This window comes from Micromys minutus (genome assembly GCF_963924665.1).
Source record: "Micromys minutus genome assembly, chromosome: 2".
Classification (NCBI taxonomy): domain Eukaryota; kingdom Metazoa; phylum Chordata; class Mammalia; order Rodentia; family Muridae; genus Micromys; species Micromys minutus.
The window spans coordinates 87733595-87750831 of NC_137971.1; the positions used below are offsets into that span (position 1 = coordinate 87733595).

General features: G+C 37.3%; 1 protein-coding gene across 1 annotated transcript; it reads right to left on the reverse strand.

Annotated features, from left to right (window-relative positions):
• Window positions 1–2745: 2745 nt before the first annotated feature.
• Window positions 2746–3690, reverse strand: LOC308417186 (olfactory receptor 5P69; the record flags this gene model as incomplete). The annotated part of the gene is made up of 1 exon (XM_080912342.1): window positions 2746–3690. One exon carries the CDS (start codon window positions 3688–3690, stop codon window positions 2746–2748), a length of 945 nt encoding a protein of 314 aa, XP_080768468.1.
• Window positions 3691–17237: the final 13547 nt, after the last annotated feature.

A 17237-nucleotide genomic window follows, 5' to 3' on the forward strand; every position in this document is an offset into this window, starting at 1 on the left:
AGTATAATATATTCTTAAATACTAAGCTATTGCTGTAATACATCCAATTTCTCTTAATTTTACCCTTTGTCAACTTGTCATGAATTTGTAGTTTGTTTGGCCTATTTCTTGGTGTGTGTGTGTGTGTGTGTGTGTGTGTGTGTGTGTCTGTGATATCTTTCCGGGATAAAAATCAGATTATCATGTTTGAGACATCAACTTTTCCCAGTAATCCTATGCTTCTTCATGTTAATAACTCTCATGTTGGGAGGTTTATGTCTACCTCTCCTTACAGCTTAGTCTTTAACAGTTAATGAACTATCACACAATCTGACAAACTCAAAATATCTGGTAAAATGTTAAGGTGCTTCTGACTACCTGAAAGGTTGGAATTTTAATTATGTAATTTCAAGACATTTTTCTACCAATAAACCTTTTTCCAAAATTTCTACATGTAAATTTTAACCTCCTTAGAAACTCTGAATCTGAATATGTAAAATCAGTGTGTTCAAATAATTTCTATATTTTGCATTAGGTATTAGCCGAGCATGGCTAACTGAGAAATAATATTAATGACCAGTTACAAATGTTAATTTATGTAGCAATAAAGACTTTAAGCTCATTGTATACATGTTTGAGACTAGTTTTTAAGAAAGCAGGAAAAAAGGCATCAAAAGTCAGCAGAGTTTATTTTTATGAGACATTCATTCTGAAATATTGTGTCAGGTATTTGAGATGATTTTACAGGTATATAGAATAAGCACTGAGCCATTCATTCCACGTATGTGTTTTTATTGAATACTTATTTTACTGTTGAACCAAATATTACAAAAGTTCTGTCACTGAATAAAACAATTCCCATGAAATTGATAGTTCAGTGGAGAGTACACTAGAATGTGGCTGGTAAGAATAATTTAATTTATGAATTGTAAATGTAGTTGTGGCATGAGTGGGTGGTATTAGCTTTTGTACAATTGCAATGAAGTCCCCAAGGGAAAATAGTATTAGAGCAGGAAAATAAGAAGTGCTTACAAAAAGGTACCTGGATTCTTTTTACAAGTGAATAGAAAGATTTTTAAATATATATATCCTAATATAATCATGTTTTTTCAAAATATCTATGTTGTATAGACAATTTATATTGTGAATACTTCAAGTACAATAACCACAAGCTGGGAAAGTCATATCTTCTGTTGCTATGGTCACAAAAATGTCATGGGAATGAACATCCTTCTTACTGAATCAAGTCCACAAGATGAATCTAACTCCACAAGATGAACACCACACCTAACACCTCCCTCAGGGACAAAACCTGTGCTAAAGAGGTTATTAAACCTAAATGTGAAGTTAATTTTTGAAAACCTAATGTAGTTAAGGTTCCCCAACGCTTCAACTTCCCTCCTAGCATACTCATCAGAGGTAGAGAGAAAGAAGGTTAGTAGGAAAAGGAGATTGTTTATCTATTTAGACGTAGTTCTTTGAAGCAGTCTCACTCTTCATTGTAAGAATAACAGTAGTCCAGTTTAATAACAAAACCAAATAAGAAACAAGTAGGGGTGGCTCAATCCAACAGAAAATGAAACTTTCTGCTGAATCAGTATAAGTCAGGAATATTGTCAAGAATCAGCTGGAATACCATGAGAAGTTGTTTGGCATGTTTCTTTCTATGAAGTCAAGATCAGCAAAGACCCACAAAACCAGTAAAGCATTGCATGGCATAGCAATGCAGGAGAATCCTCTCACTGTTTCTGGGGTTCAATTCATATTCTTTCTAAATATCACATATCCTCTCAAGTAAGTGTCTGTTTTCAGAAAAACATCACATGCCTACTCACAAGACAGCTTCCAAAAAACATTTCATGACACTACTGAGTTTTTCAAGAAACCAGAAACTTCCACTTCACCTAGGGAACAACACACCACCTTGTTTTCTTTAAATGGACATAGTATCAAACCAACTTGCCACGAATTATCATTATACCCATAGATTTGTACATCTCCCAACCCTCCTTATCAGGCTTCTTTTTGTACAGACAGTAGGCAATTAACATTAATTTATCAACATGCAGAAACTTAAAGGCTATTGTAATTACTATGGCTTCACAGTTTATGGGGCATATATATCATACCTCTTTCTTTCCAAGCTCAGGAAGCATCATGAGAATGTGGATAGAAAGTGTACAAGAGTCAGAGCTGCTTGACAACTACTCATAAACCATCTTTTCAGGACACCGGAGAATCATAACAAATATGAGTTTATGTTAGCTGTGCTGTCATGCACAAGCTCAAACCAGACAAAATCTGAGCATAGAGAGTAGACATATGCCTGAGGTCCATTGGTAGTTGTGGAGTTATTGGCAACTGATGTCTTCCAAAAGAAGGAAAGTCAGTTTTCTATAAGGGTGCAGCCTCTGACAGGTTAACCATGCTTCAGTTGAAGCCTAAATATCTAAGTATGTACAGATATCACAAGATGGGTTTGGCAAAAAGACCAGTTGCATATGTAGGAGAGGGATTTGTAATGAGACAAGATGGAAAATAGAATGATCACACATATACAAATGTACACACACTACATTGTATAATATTCTTCAAAACACAAAATTTACACAAGAGAAATGCAGTAAAAGCTATATACATACTGTGAAAAGGGGGACATCAGGACAAAAAGACTAACAAGAAGGTAAAGGACAAAATCTTATATGATGTTCTCATTATTCTGGGGTAATTGCCATTATTGTATCAGGTTTTATAAAACAGACTATCCTAAGAAAATATTTTCTTACCAAACAGTCTCTTCAGAGCACCCTTAATCTCATTATTTCTAAGGCTATAGATAAGGGGGTTCAGCATTGGAATCACCACCATGTAGAACACAGAGACCACTTTCTTCTGACTGGTGGAGGAGTTAGACTTGGGGATCACATAGATGAATGTTACAGTCCCATAGAACAGAGTGACTGCAGTGAGGTGGGAGGTGCAGGTGGAGAAGGCCTTCTGCCGACCCTCAGTGGAGTGCATCTTCAGGATGGTGATGAGGATGTAGGTATAAGAAATTGCTATGACAAATACTGTTAGCATAGTGACTGAGCCAGCAGAAAATGAGGTAGCAACTACAGAGACACTGACATCAGAACAAGAGAGCTCCACCAATGGAGCAAAATCACAAAAAAAGTGATTGATACTGTTTGGTCCACAGAAGATAAAAGAAAGGAAGGAAAGAATGAAGGTAGAAGCATTAAGAAACCCACCTATGTAAGATCCTACAACCAACTGGATACAGGCTTGTGTGGACATTTTGATGGAATAAAGCAGTGGGTTGCAGATTGCTACAAACCGATCATAAGCCATGGCAGCCAGAAGGAAGCATTCAACTGTACCAAAGAAAGCAGCTGATCCAAACTGAATAGAACATCCAAGGTAGGAGATGGTGTTCTGCTTTACCAGGAAGTTGACAAGCATATTGGGTGTGACAGAAGAAGAGTAGGCAATGTCAACAGAAGCCAAGTGGCTGAGAAAAAAGTACATGGGGTGATGGAGCTGGGAAGAGACTCTGATGAGAAGGATGGTGCTGAGGTTTCCAAACACCGTCACTAGGTAGATGCACAGGATGATGGTGAAGAGGACAACTTTAAGGACTGGGTCATCTGTTAAACCCAATAAAATGAACTCTGTCACTGTAGTGTGGTTCCCATCCTCCAGGAAAGCCATGGGACAGTGCAGCTCCTGTCAGATCAAAGCTATGATGAAGAAAGTACAGGAAGAAATTTATAAATAGGTCTCTTCCTTTCATTTAATGCTGATAACAGGACTTTTACTAATGTATTACTTTAAATTGCATCAAGAATAGATGGTTTACTGAAATGGTCTTTTCAGTACATTTATGTTCAGTAATTCCTTCAAAATTATTTAAGAAGAAATGCTAGAAATGTGGTATAATAAAAATGTTTATTTACATTTTATTTATACTAATACATACCCAATTGTCACTAAAGATAAAGTTTAAAATTATGAGGCTTGGCCTGGTGAGATGACTTGGCAAGTTATGTCCCCAAGTCTGAAAGCTTACAAATACAATTTAATTCCCAGAACTCACAAGATGGGAAGAAAGAACTAACTCCTGATGATTGGTTTTTAATTTTTTTTGCTTTGCTATTCTTATGTATGCAATGTTACCAATACCACACCCTCACTTAAATAAATAGTGAAATAAATAATATAAAATGATGTGAGTTGTAAAGTAATAATGTATTTATAATAAGTATAATGAAAGCACAAAATTTAAAACTATAAAATTATAATTAAGACATAAATAATTTGTATCTTTTGTTAAATCTTTACTATATCTCCAGCACTATTAAAATTAACTTGTATGTTTTCCTATTTTAATTTCCATTAAATTGCATTGTTCTTCTTGTTTCCATTCTATAGAAGAAAAAATTTTAAATATCACAACATATATATGTATATAGGTACATATATATATATACACAGATATATGTATATATGTACATCTATATGTATATATGCACACATTTATGTATATATATGTACACACATATACAGATGTATGCACATACACACATATATATGTACACACACAAATACACATATATACATATGTATATATAAAGAACTTTACATGTGTGGTTTTAGAGATGTATCAGTAATTTAGACCATTTGCTGTATTTGCAAAGAACTTGGGTTTGATCTCCAGCACCAATATGCTTCCTCCAGCAGTCTGTATTTCCATTTCTGTGGAGCTAAGGCTTTCTTCTGGGCTTTGCAGCCACCATACATGCATGTGGTGCAATATTTGTATGCAGGCAACATTAACATACACAAAGTAAAAGTAACAAGAAAGAAGTAGATATAAACAGAAGTGGGTTAAACTGAAGAGCATTTCTTTTAGTAACTAAGCTATAAATGAAGGCCATGTAGTGGATGGCACATAAATATTTATGCCAACATCTGGGAAGCATTTCAGCTTTCTGACGGTTATGGTACAGACATGCATTGTTGCTAACACTGGACATAAAGTCTATTGTTTCTTTATGTATAATCATATCTTAAACAACTTTTAAATGATACTAAATTTTCTTGTTAGAACTTGGAAAGAACAGAAGGAAGATCACTCTAAAATTTCAAATGGAATCTCATATTCCAAACTCATTAAATATTTAAATATTTCTAAATAAATCATTACTATTCTAAATTATTTCAGGTTGGTAAACATTAGAAGACATTAAAATAATCCTTAAGATAAGCTATTTTTTGTTCCATTCATGTGCACTAATTTTTCTTTCAGTATTTTAGAGTTTGGTGTAACATAAAATGCTCAATATAGGGAAGAATGAGATACAAAGTGGAATTATTAGTTTAGGCACACACGGGTTTTAATGGCAATAGTATATGATGACATTGCTACTTAGAAAATAGCATATAGAAAAACGTATATATTTAATTGCCAATAATAATTAACAGTACATAATCATTGAGCAAAATGTGAACATTAAGCACATTATTGTTAACTATTAAGACACACCAAAGCATTTCCCAATGTCATGGTGTTTTATAACAGGAATGTGGAATAAATTCACATGATTTTCAATAGAAGACACTCATTTACAAATCTTCAAACTTAGAAGTTAATTGGTTTGTTTACCAGTGTTCACCCAGCATTATACAGATGGACTCTTATACTTTATTTTTTATATTTACATCCTCATTTATACACATTGGTGCCTATGATTCTGGAGTATTCAGTCCATAAACAAAGCGTCAGAATACACATGATATACCCTGACAGTAAGTCACAAAAGCACTTGGAGGGTAGTGAACATTTCAGTCTGTTGGTGAATACTCTGTATCATGACCTTTCACGACCATGTTGGTCTCTGATCTCAACAGTGGATAGATAAATAGTCTATGAAAACTTAGTTTTATGCCTGACACTCTGGATAATTTACTAATGAAATACAAAGTGAGTATATGAATGTCGTTTGTAATTTTCTCTTATATTTAATATCTTTATGATTCCATCTGTCTTGTTCTTCCACCATTGTTTGTATGTAAATGAATGCATTTCAAAGAGTAAAGTATCTCCATTTACCAACAAAGTCAAAATCTTACCTCTTGAAATAAGAATTCATTTCACAATGAGAAGTTCAAAGTTACTATGTTTTTGTAGCTATAAAGCTGTCTCTGCTGTCGTTGTTTGTCACTGAGGACAAGTCTCTGCAGATGCTCTGGATTCCAATTTTAATTCAAATCATCAGGGATCATTATCTCATTCCCAGTGAGTACTGAGGAGTGCATTTCACACAAACACAATTAATTTTTAAGGAGTTAGTCAAACTCAAGCAGTCTTGTTTTCTTTATGCAAGTTTTAAGTTACTCTTTATGCAAGTATTGGTGCACTTTAATGATGTACATGATGAAATTTTTTCTTAGGTAAATATACTTGCAAGTTGATATTGATTTCATGTTAGTGAATGTTAGAAGACATAAAACTATTCATGAAAAAGGAAATATTTTCGTCCATTCATGTTAACCAATTTTTCTTTCATTATTTTAGGTTTCATGTAATATAATTTATTACATACTTTAGTAAATATAGGGAGGTATGAGATATAATATAAATAGTTATTTTAGGCACACAGTTTTTTTATAGACAAGTGTCTAAAATGTTATGATTACTTAAATAGTGAACAGAAAGAAGTGGGTATGAATTCCAGAGAATTAACATTCCAAACCCATAACATCTGGTCTCAGCTTAAATGCTGTAATGGTGGATAGGAGACACAGTGATCCTTCTTCTGAAGATTAAGTTCAACTCTCTCCCAATGCTAATTTTGATTAAGGTTTACACTGAGGCTTTGATATCATCCTGAAAAAATGTAGTTGAACACAAAGTGTCAGTCATCTTTCATTTAAAGTGTCTCTTGTCCCTGCTGGCAGAAGAAAGGCAGAGAGAGGTTCATCACTGCAAGCTACCTGGTCTCCTAGCCTGTGTATGGATCAATGAATGCTATAAAGGACCCTGTATAACAAATGGTGGAAGATCATGACTGAAGTGACATTGTCTTCTGACTTTCATATGTATACTAGGACTCACATGAACACATTCCTCAACAAATAAAAACTGATAATGGCCTTGCCTTCACTTGCTCTCAATTCAAAACTTTCTGCACACACTGGGAAATTGCCCACTATGCAGGGAATCTCCACAACCCTAAGGACCAAGCAATAATAGAACAGACACATAAAACCCTAAAAGGCCAACTTCTAAGATAAAAGATAACCACCTTCTCCTCTAATGAACTATTAATGATGGTTCTGACTACACTAAACATATTTAACATCTATAAAAACCTCTAAATACTCTTCTATCTCCCTTCATTGTCACACACCAATGTTACTGCCCCCACCCCATCCTAGTATGATAGCATGATCCCTTAAATGGAATTTGGAAGGGACAAGAGCCACTCCTTATAATTGGAAGTGGTTTCACTTGTGTTTATCCACAGGACCAGCTTAAACCTATTTGGGTTCCTGCCAGAAATTTCCAACACCACTCTTCCAACCAAGAAGATGGCTCGCCTTTCACTGGCAGATCAAGGACAGGGGAAGAGGATGAGGCAGAGGAAGTAACACATCCAGAAGAAAAGCAAAATCTCCTGGGCAGTGACTGTTGCCCAGGCCATGTGCCCACCACCAGCTCTCCTTTCCTTTATTTTATGGCTATTTTTGTCATTCTTTACACTAACTGCTACTGTCCATCCTCCCCTAGCCTTCCCAACACTTGCCAGTGGCGATTCCTCACTAAGGACATACAAGAAACACAACAAAGTCATAGGAACCTAGGATTGCCCACCTGAAGGATGTCAGACCAGGATTGAGATGCTCAGATTCCATTTCCACTACCTCAGTCATTTCCTCTGCTTTCCTTATCAAAGCACAGGTGTATATTTCTGGGAGTTCTTCACATATGGAGGTTTCAGATACTGAAGCTTCAGAATGGAATACACTGGCCAAGACAGCACCACACTCACCAACCTTAAAAGATCATTTTCATCTTTCAGCGATCCATGGGATAAACATTGGCAAACTGGAGTCATGTGTAAAATTTACCCTAATGGCTATGCCCAATATCCCATAACTGACCTACATATCGCCCATGAGGTTGTTACTGCCTCCAAATCATGTTTTACATATGCTAATATTCTTCAATAGGAAAATCAGTTTCAGAAGGAACTCTAGCTACCCTCTCCTGGCTATAGTACATCCAATATGTAACTGACTTTTTTTCCTTAAACACTCACCCCAATTCTTCCCAATGCTTTTTTATGCTTTTTTCTTCTGACAGTTATTAGCAGTCATTCCCATTAAGATTTATTTCCCTTCATGACCTCCATGGGGCCTTAGCCACAAGGAAAGAAGAAATTCCTCTCTTTGCCTTGTAGGGCCCTTGTTGAAACCCTACCTTACATGGGCCATGACATCACCACCACCAAGTCAGTATGTGTTAATCCTGCTGTTCTCCTCTGAGGATTCAGGTTCCTGTATTAACCCCCATTTCCAAGAATCCTGCACCATATAATACTTGTTCCCCAGGTTTATCTTTACGAACCAGAAGAACTTGCCTTGCAAATGGGAGGGAGCTGAAATAAGAGAGAGATCTTCATCCTTCTGCTCATTGGACTGGGCCTTGCTGTCTCACTGAGTATGACAGAAAACACTGGAACAGCCATTGCTCAAACACAACATCTGGCCATCGATGTTGGCCAACTTGACCATGAAGGACGATGAAGGACAAGCATGACCAGACAATGGCCTCCACTGCAGACAGCCTTGAGAGTCTCTTCAATGCCAGAAACCCTCCATATCAGGAGTCATTCTCTGAAATGTAAGAGTACTGGACTTACTGCCTGGTGAACAGGGAGAGACTTGCATTTTTCTGGGGGAGAAATGTTGCGTCTATGACAATGAATCTGAGCTTGAAGAACAAAATATACAGCTGCCCAAAGAGCTCCAAGGGAACTTCCATGCACATTATGCTCCCAATACCCTACACCTTGGTACTCTAATCTCTTTGTAGTTTGACTTCTTCCCCTCCTTGGCTCTGTGCTAGCCATTGGAGCCTTGCTTCTTTTGGCACCTGCTTCAATAAGTTTCTAAAGTAGCAGATGGGTAGCATTGCAAAGAGTACTAATAATCAGGTCTTGGTTTAATATCAAACTGTTCCCAACATAGAAGACAGTTATCTGATGAAAACCTCTCTTTTATGAAAAGAAAAGGAAAAGTTTTGGGCTGATAAACTGTGAGAGGAAGCCTGGTAAGGTCCATTTAGGGCTTGAAGCCCCAGAGACCCAGAAGGGACAGTAGAACTCTGCCTGCTCCTGACTCCAGGCCCCTGTCATGTAACCACAGCACACCCATAGAGATAATTGTGGCCATTAGTCATGTAGGAGCAGTGCCTACAAGTTCCTCCTTACATAGATGAGGCATTTAAGACAAAACCAATAGGAAGCATCTGCTGTCAGACCCAACCTACCCCAGAACTGTGTATAAGTATCTATCCAGAAGAAGCAAAGGTGTGTGAAAATCACTCAGCTGTCTGAGAGCATCTGTCATAAGAGCTGTGACACTGCCTGGGAAGAGAATATTCTCCAGAAGCTTTTGCCACCAGAAGCTCCATCTACTCTGCTCACTAACCACCCTTCAGTCTGTCTTGGCTCAGAGCTGCCAGTGCAGCGTATCAGAGCAAAAGTAGTGTCGGCTGCAGCAGCAGCAGCAGCAGCAACAACAAAGACAGCAGAGGCCCTTCTCCCTTCCTGTTCATGCCATTTCCCCTTCCCTTGAACCCTCCCACCAGGCAGGCCCAGAGGTCCCCCTGGACAGCCTCCAGTATGCAGAACAGACATAGAGGCCCACAGACTAACATGATATAGAGAATGGAGAAACTACCAGAAGTGAAAGGAAAACTGCCAAACAAGCTGAATTTAATGGAATGTGCCTACAGCTCATACAAGGTAGTCAGTCCACTGTAGCTGCTGAAGGTGATTGTGTGCTATATTCTTCCCAATTCTAAAAGATAGAGCAAGGATACCAGACATTCAAAAGTTACCACCTGATGTCTTCAGGAATGTTTAGGACTGGGAAACTTGGAAAAAGTTGTAGATTGTCCCGAAGCTGTTTGTATTTTAATGTTAATTCCACTTCCCCAAGAAGGGCTGCCCACTCAGGACTCCAACTGAACCTTCCCATTTTAATTAGTGAAATAATTGACTGGGTGGGACAAGGGGGGTGGAGAGAAGGGAGGTCTAAGAGGTCAGAGGATGGGAGAGGTCAGAGGTCAGAGAGGCAGAGGAAGTGAGAGGATGGAGATTAGAGGTCGTGGCAAATGGAGGTTACCAAGGACCAGCTGGACCCAGGTGATATTAATTGGCATTAAATAGCTATGAACATTAAGGATTTCATAGGTCTAGCATCTTATATGAAGGGCAGTTTGTATCTTTGTTTATTTGATGAAATCTTATTGTGTAGAAGGTTTGTGGATTGAGAATTGAATATGTAAATCTGTATGAAAAGATATCTGGCTGTAAAATTGTTGTTGTGCGGGATTTTGGGGTACAGAAGTGCTTTGGGACAGAGGCAGAGAACAGGCTGTAGAAAACCACCGAGGGAAGGGAGTTGCGCAGACGAATTGGTCTGTGGTGGCAGCTCAGACTGGGCCCCAGAGGAGTGCGCGGCTCTGAACCAGGGTCGACCCTGAGGAGTGAGACCTCAGGGCCAGTAAAGAGATAAACTGCCATTTATTTTTTAATATTTAGTGCAACAAAAAGTCACCAATTAACTACTGTTGTATGAAGTAAGTAGGCAAGAGAGAGGGTCTTAAACATATGAGAACAGGGTTGGAGGGCTTTTAGACCCATTCAAGTTAAGACCCAAGACCCAGTACCAACATAAGGGGAGGGAAGCTGCTCAGGGTTGGTACAGAACATACCCAAACACAATATTCTCAGCACAAAGGAGATTTATTATACTGCAAGGGCAATGGGGCTGCTGCCTCTGTATCAGACAAAGGCAGCAAATGACAGATTTTCTTTCCTTTTCTTTTGGTAAAACTTTTTAAGTAGAAAAGGGGCAATTTCTTCAATAGTAAGTTGGAAAGTCCTGATCAGACAGGCTACCTAGTGCAGCCAAATAATGATTTTCAATTGTTCGACCTTGGTTTTTAGTCTCAGAATTGAATCAGTAGCTAAATGAAGAACTAGAACTTGGTGGGAGGGGTTATAGCCTTAAGATGTGATGCAGGGGTTTAGTAAGGCAGAGGAAGTAGGGTGAGCAAGACCTGCCTGTAGTGACTGGGCCTGCTAGAGAGTTATTCATCAACCACTCCCTGACAGGCCTCTGTTCAACTGCGAGCCACACATGGTGAGCTTGCCGGTTTTCAGTGTGCTTTTAATTAAGTCACAGTATGGTTGTTTGGTCCCCCTCCCCCATTCTTTCTCTCCCTTTTCCTTTTGTTGTTGTCATTGTTGGGAATGATTTGGATTTTCCACCCTAGATTTTGGAAGGTTTTGTTTGTTTTTGTATTGAGTGTTTGTGTTTTTTTTTTTTTTTTTTTTTTTTTTTCAAGGAAAACACTTAAGGTTGAATGGGTAAAAATGGAGATAGGATCTGAAAGAACTTTTGGAAGTATAATAATGTGATCAAAATTTATTTAATTAAAATTATTTTAAAAAATTATTTTAATAATTAAAAAATGTCAAAAATTATATATATTCTTCTTTTACAATTTGTATATTATGGTCTCCATTATACAGACACTCACACCATATATATATATACAAAACTTGGAATCCAAAAAACTTATAAAATTACCTTTTTTTAAACAACTTTATTTTAAAAAACAAAAATAAATGTACAGATTTTAAGCATTTTTTGCATAAAAGTATATAACACATTTTTGTCAGTACTTGTTTTTTTTAATTAATTAATTTTTTTAAAGGTTTGATAGTGTGATAAAGATCCCACCAGTAACAATCAGCATAAACTACATGTAAAACAAGATGCAACCTGGAAATAGTCAAAGTTTTCTTGGTGTGTAAAGATTTTTTTTTTTTTTTAAATGAGCAGACAGTACATGTAATAGAGGGTACAACCTGGAATTTGTCAATGTGTTCTTGGTGGGTAAGGATTGAGCATGACTATTTTTTTTTGTTTTGTTTTCTTTTTTTCTTGGACTTCATACAGTCTGTGAGTTGTTTCTGGGACAGTGCGAGCCTCTGGGGTTAGCATCCCACTATCAGTGACTGCATATTATGTCTGTTCTTTTGTGACTGGGTTATCTCACTCAGGATGATATTCTCTAGATGCAGCCATTTCTTAAGAATTTGGTTAAGTAATTGTTTCTGGTGGTTGAGTAGTAATCCATTATGTAAATGTTCCACAATTTTTGTATCCATTCATCTTTTGAAGGACATCTAGGTTCTTTCCAGCTTCTGGCTATTATAAATAGAGCCGCTATGAACATTGTGGTGCATATATCTTTGTTGTGTATTAAAGGGTCTCTGGGGTATATGCCCAGAAGTGGAATAGCTGGGTCTTCAGGTAGTACTATGTCCAATTTTCTGAGGTTTCACCAGACTGATTTCCAGAGTGGTTGTATTAGTTTGCAACCCCACCAAGAGTGGAGAAATGTTCTTCTTTCTCTGCAACCTCGCCAGCATCTGTTGTCATCTGAGTTTTGGATCTTGGCCAATCTGACTGGTGTGAGGTGGAATCTCAGGGTTGTTTTGATTTGCATTTCCCTGATGGCTAAGGATGTGGAGCACTTCCTCAGATATTTCTCAGCCATTCTATATTCCTCAACTGAGAATGTTTTGTTTAGCTCTGTACCCCATTTTTTAATAGGGTTATTTGATTCTCTGGTGTTAGCTTTTTGAGTTCTTTGTATACCTTAGATATTAGGCCTCTATCTGATGTGGAGTTGGTAAAGATTTTTTCCTATTCTGTTGGCTGCCATTTTGTTTTCTTGACAATGTCTTTAGCCTTACAGAAACTTTGCAATCTCATTAAGTCCCATTTGTTAATCTTTGACCTTAGAGCTTGAGCCATTGGTGCTTTGTTCAGGAAATTTTCTCCTGTGCCTATGTGTTCTAAGGTTTTCCCTACTTTCTCATCTAATAGTTTCAGTGTATCTGGTTTAATGTGGAGATCTTTGATCCACTTTCACTTGAGTTTTGTACAAGGAGATAAGAAAGAGTCTATTTTCATTCTTTTGCATGCTGAGTGCCAGTTGGACCAGCACCATTTGTTGAATAGGCTGTCATTTTTCCATTGAATGTTTATGGCTCCTTTGTCAAAAATCAAGTGACCATATACCTGAGGGCTCATTTCTGGATCTTCTATTCTATTCCATTGATCCACATGCCTATTTCTGTACCAGTACCATGCTGTTTTCAGCACAATTGCCTTGTAATATAGCTTGAGGTTAGGGATAGTGATTCCCGCAGATGTATTCTTCTTGTTGAGGATGGATTTCACTATTCTAGGTCTTTTGTTATTCCATATGAAATTGCACATTGATCTTTCCAATTCAATGAAGTACTGTCTTGGAATTTTGAGGGGATTGCATTGAATCCGTAGATTGCTTTTGTTAGGATGGCCATTTTTAAAATGTTGATCCTTCCAATCCATGAGCATGAGAGATCTTTCCATTTTCTGAGATCCTCCTCAATTTCTTTCTTTAGAGGTTTGAAGTTCTTGTCATACAGGTTCTTCACTTTCTTAGTTAGTCACACCAAGGTATTTCATAGTTTTTGTGACGATTGTGAAGGGTACTTTTTTCCTAATTTCTTTATCCACATGTTTGTCCTTTGAGTATAGGAAGGCTATAGATTTGTTTGAGTTGATTTTGTATCCAGCCACTTTGCTGAACTTGTTTATCAGCTGTAGGAGTTCTCTCGTGGAATTTTGGGGTCACTTAAGTACACTATCATGTCATCAGCAAAGAGTGATGATTTTATCTCTTCCTTTCTGATTTGTATCCCATTTATCTCCTTTTGCTGTCTAATTGCTCCAGCCAGGATTTCCAGTACTATGTTGAATATGTAGGGGGAGAGTAGGCAGCCTTGTCGAGTCCCTGATTTTAGTGGAATTGCTTCAAGTTTCCCACCGTTAAGTTTGATGTTGGCTGTTGGTTTGCTCTATATTGCTTTTATTATGTTTTGGTATGGACCTTGGATTCCTGTTCATTCCAGGACTTTTAACATGAAGGGGTGTTGAATTTTGTTACATGCTTTCTCAACATCTAGTGAGATGACCATGTGCTTTTGTCCTTTGTGTTTTTTTATGTGGTGTATTACATTGATGGATTTCCTTATATTAAACCATCCCTGCATTCTGGGGATGAAGCCTATTTGGTCATGGTGAATGATCGTTTTGATGTGTTCTTGGATTTGGTTTGCAAGGATTTTCTTGAGTATTTTTGAGTCAATGTTCATAAGTGAGATTGGTCTGAAGTTCTCTTTCCCTGTAGGGTCTTTGTGAGGTTTAGGTACGAGGGTTATTGTAGCCTCAAAAATGAGTTAGGTAGTATTCCATCTGATTCTATCTTTTGGAATAGTTTGGAGAGTATTGGTGTTATATCCGCAATAAATGTCTGATAAAATTCTGCATTGAACTGTCTGGACCTGGGCTTTTTTTGGTTGGGAGGCTTTTGATGACTTCTTCTATTTCCTTAGGTGTTATAGGGTTATTTAGATGGTTTACTTGGTCCTGGTTTAACTTTAGGATCTTGTATCTGTCTAGGAATTCATCCATTTCCTCCAGATTTTTCAGTTTTGTGGAGTATAAGTTTTTGTAGTAGGATCTGATGATTTCTTGAATTTCCTCAGTTTCAGTTGTTACGTCTCCACTTTCCTTTCTGATTTTGTTAATTTGTATACTCTCTCTTTGCTCTCTAGTTAGTCTTGCTAGGGGTTTATCAATCTTGTTGATTTTCTCAAAGAACCAACTCTTGGGGTTGTTGATTTTTTCAATGTTTTTTTGTTTCTATTTGGTCTATTTCTGCCCTAATTTTGATTATTTCTTGCTGTGTACTCTTCCTGGATATATCTGCTTCCTTTTGTTCTAGGGCTTTTAGCTGTGCTGTCAAGTTGTTGATGTAATCTCTATTTAGTTTCTTTTTGGAAGCACTTAGGGCTATGAATTTTCCTTTCAGTACTGCTTTCATTGCATCCCATAGGTTTGGGTATGTTGTGTTTTCATTTTCGTTGAATTCTAGAAAATCCTTAATTTCTTTCTTTATTTCTTCTTTGACCCTGCTATTGTTAGCATTGTTTAGTTTCCATGTGTATGTGGGCTTTTTGATGTCTTTGTTGTTGTTAAAGACCAGCCTTAGACCATGGTGATCTGAGAGGATGCATGGGAGTATTTCAATCTTCTTATATTGATTGAGGCTCGTTCTGTGTCCAATTATGTGGTCAATTTTTGAGAAGGTGCCATGAGGTGATTAGAAAAAGGTGTACTCTTTTACGTTAGGATGATATGTTCTGTATATATCTATTAATTCTAGTTTGTTCAAAGTCTCTGCTAGTTTTGCAGTGTCCCTGTTCATTTTCTGTTTCCCTGATCTGTCCATTGGTGAGAGTGGGGTATTAAAGTCTCCCACTATTATTATGTTGGGTTAAATGTATTTTTTGAGCTTTAGTAGGGTTTCTTTTATGAATGTGGGTGCTTTTTTTTTGGAGCATATATATTAAGGATTGGGAGTTCCTCCTGAGATATTTCCCCGGTAATGAGTAAAAAGTGTTCTTCCTTATCTTTTTTGATAACTTTTGGTTGGAAATTTACTTTATTCGATATTAGAATAGCCACTCCAGCTTGCTTCTTGGGGCTGTTTGCTTGGAAGTTTTTCCCACCATTTTACTCTGAGATAGTGTCTGTTTTGTCTCTGAGATGAGTTTCCTGTATGCAGCAAAATGCTGGATTTTGTTTATGTATCCAGTCTGCTAGCCTATGTCTCTTTATTGGGAAGTTGAGTCCATTTATGTTAATAGATGTCAAGGAATAGTGGTTTCTGTTTCCTGCTATTATTGTTTTTGTGGGTTGAGTTGTGTCTGTGTCTTTTTCTTCTTTTGGTTTTCTTGCTTAGGAGTTTTCTTGTTTTTACTAGGATGTAGTTCCCCTCTTTGTATTGGGTTTTCCACCTATAATTCATTGTAGTGCTTAGTTTGTGGTCAGATATTGTGTAAATTTAGATTTGTCTTGAAATATCTTCATCTCTCCATCTATGGTGATTGATAGTTTTGCTAGGTATAGCAGCTTTGGCTGGCACTTGTGCTCTCTTAGGATGTGCATGATGTCTGTTCAAGCTCTTCTAGCTTTCATAGTCTGTGTTGAAAAATCAGGTGTGATTATGATTTGTCTGCCTTTATATGTTACCTGAACTTTTTCCCTTACTGCTTTTAGTATTCTTTCTTTGCTATGGGCACTTGGTGTTTTGACTATTATGTGTCCGGAGGTATTTCTTTTCTGGTCCAACCTATTTGGAGTTCTGAAGGCTTCTTTTATGCTCGTGGTCATCTCATTCTTGAGGGTAGGAAAGTTTTGTTCTATGATTTTGTTGAAGATATTTGCTGTGCCTCTTAGTTGGTACTCTTCTCCCTCATCTATTCCTATTATCCTTAGGTTCAGTCTTTTCATTGTGTTCTGGATTTCCTGGGCGTTTTGGGTTAGGAGCTTTTTGTTTTTTGCATCTTCTCTGGCTGTTTTGTCTATGTTTATAATGTTGTCTTCTGCCCCCGAGATTCTCTCTTTCATCTCTTGTAGTCTATTGAAAATGCTTGCTTCTGTGACTCCTGATTTCTTTTTTAGGTGTTCTACCTCTAGGGTTATCTCTTTTAGTGTTTTCTTTATTGTGTCAATTTCTGTTTTAAATTTCCTCTTCCATTCCTTCATCTCTTTGGTTCTGTTTTCCTCTAGTTTTTTGTGTTCCTTGAGTGTTTTTCTTGTTTCCTCTTTAAAAGCTTGTGAATGTTTTTGCTTTTTCTCCTGTTCTTTTTTAATTATCTCTATCAGCATCTTGAGGTATGATTTCAGGTCTTTGTCTTCTTTTTTCTGGAGTGTTTGGCATTCCAATGTTTGCTGATATGGGAGAGCTGTGTTCTGGTGTTCCCAGGTTGTCTTGGTTTCCTTGGGATATACTCTCACTTTCCTCTTGCCATCTTGTTTTCAGTGATATGTTC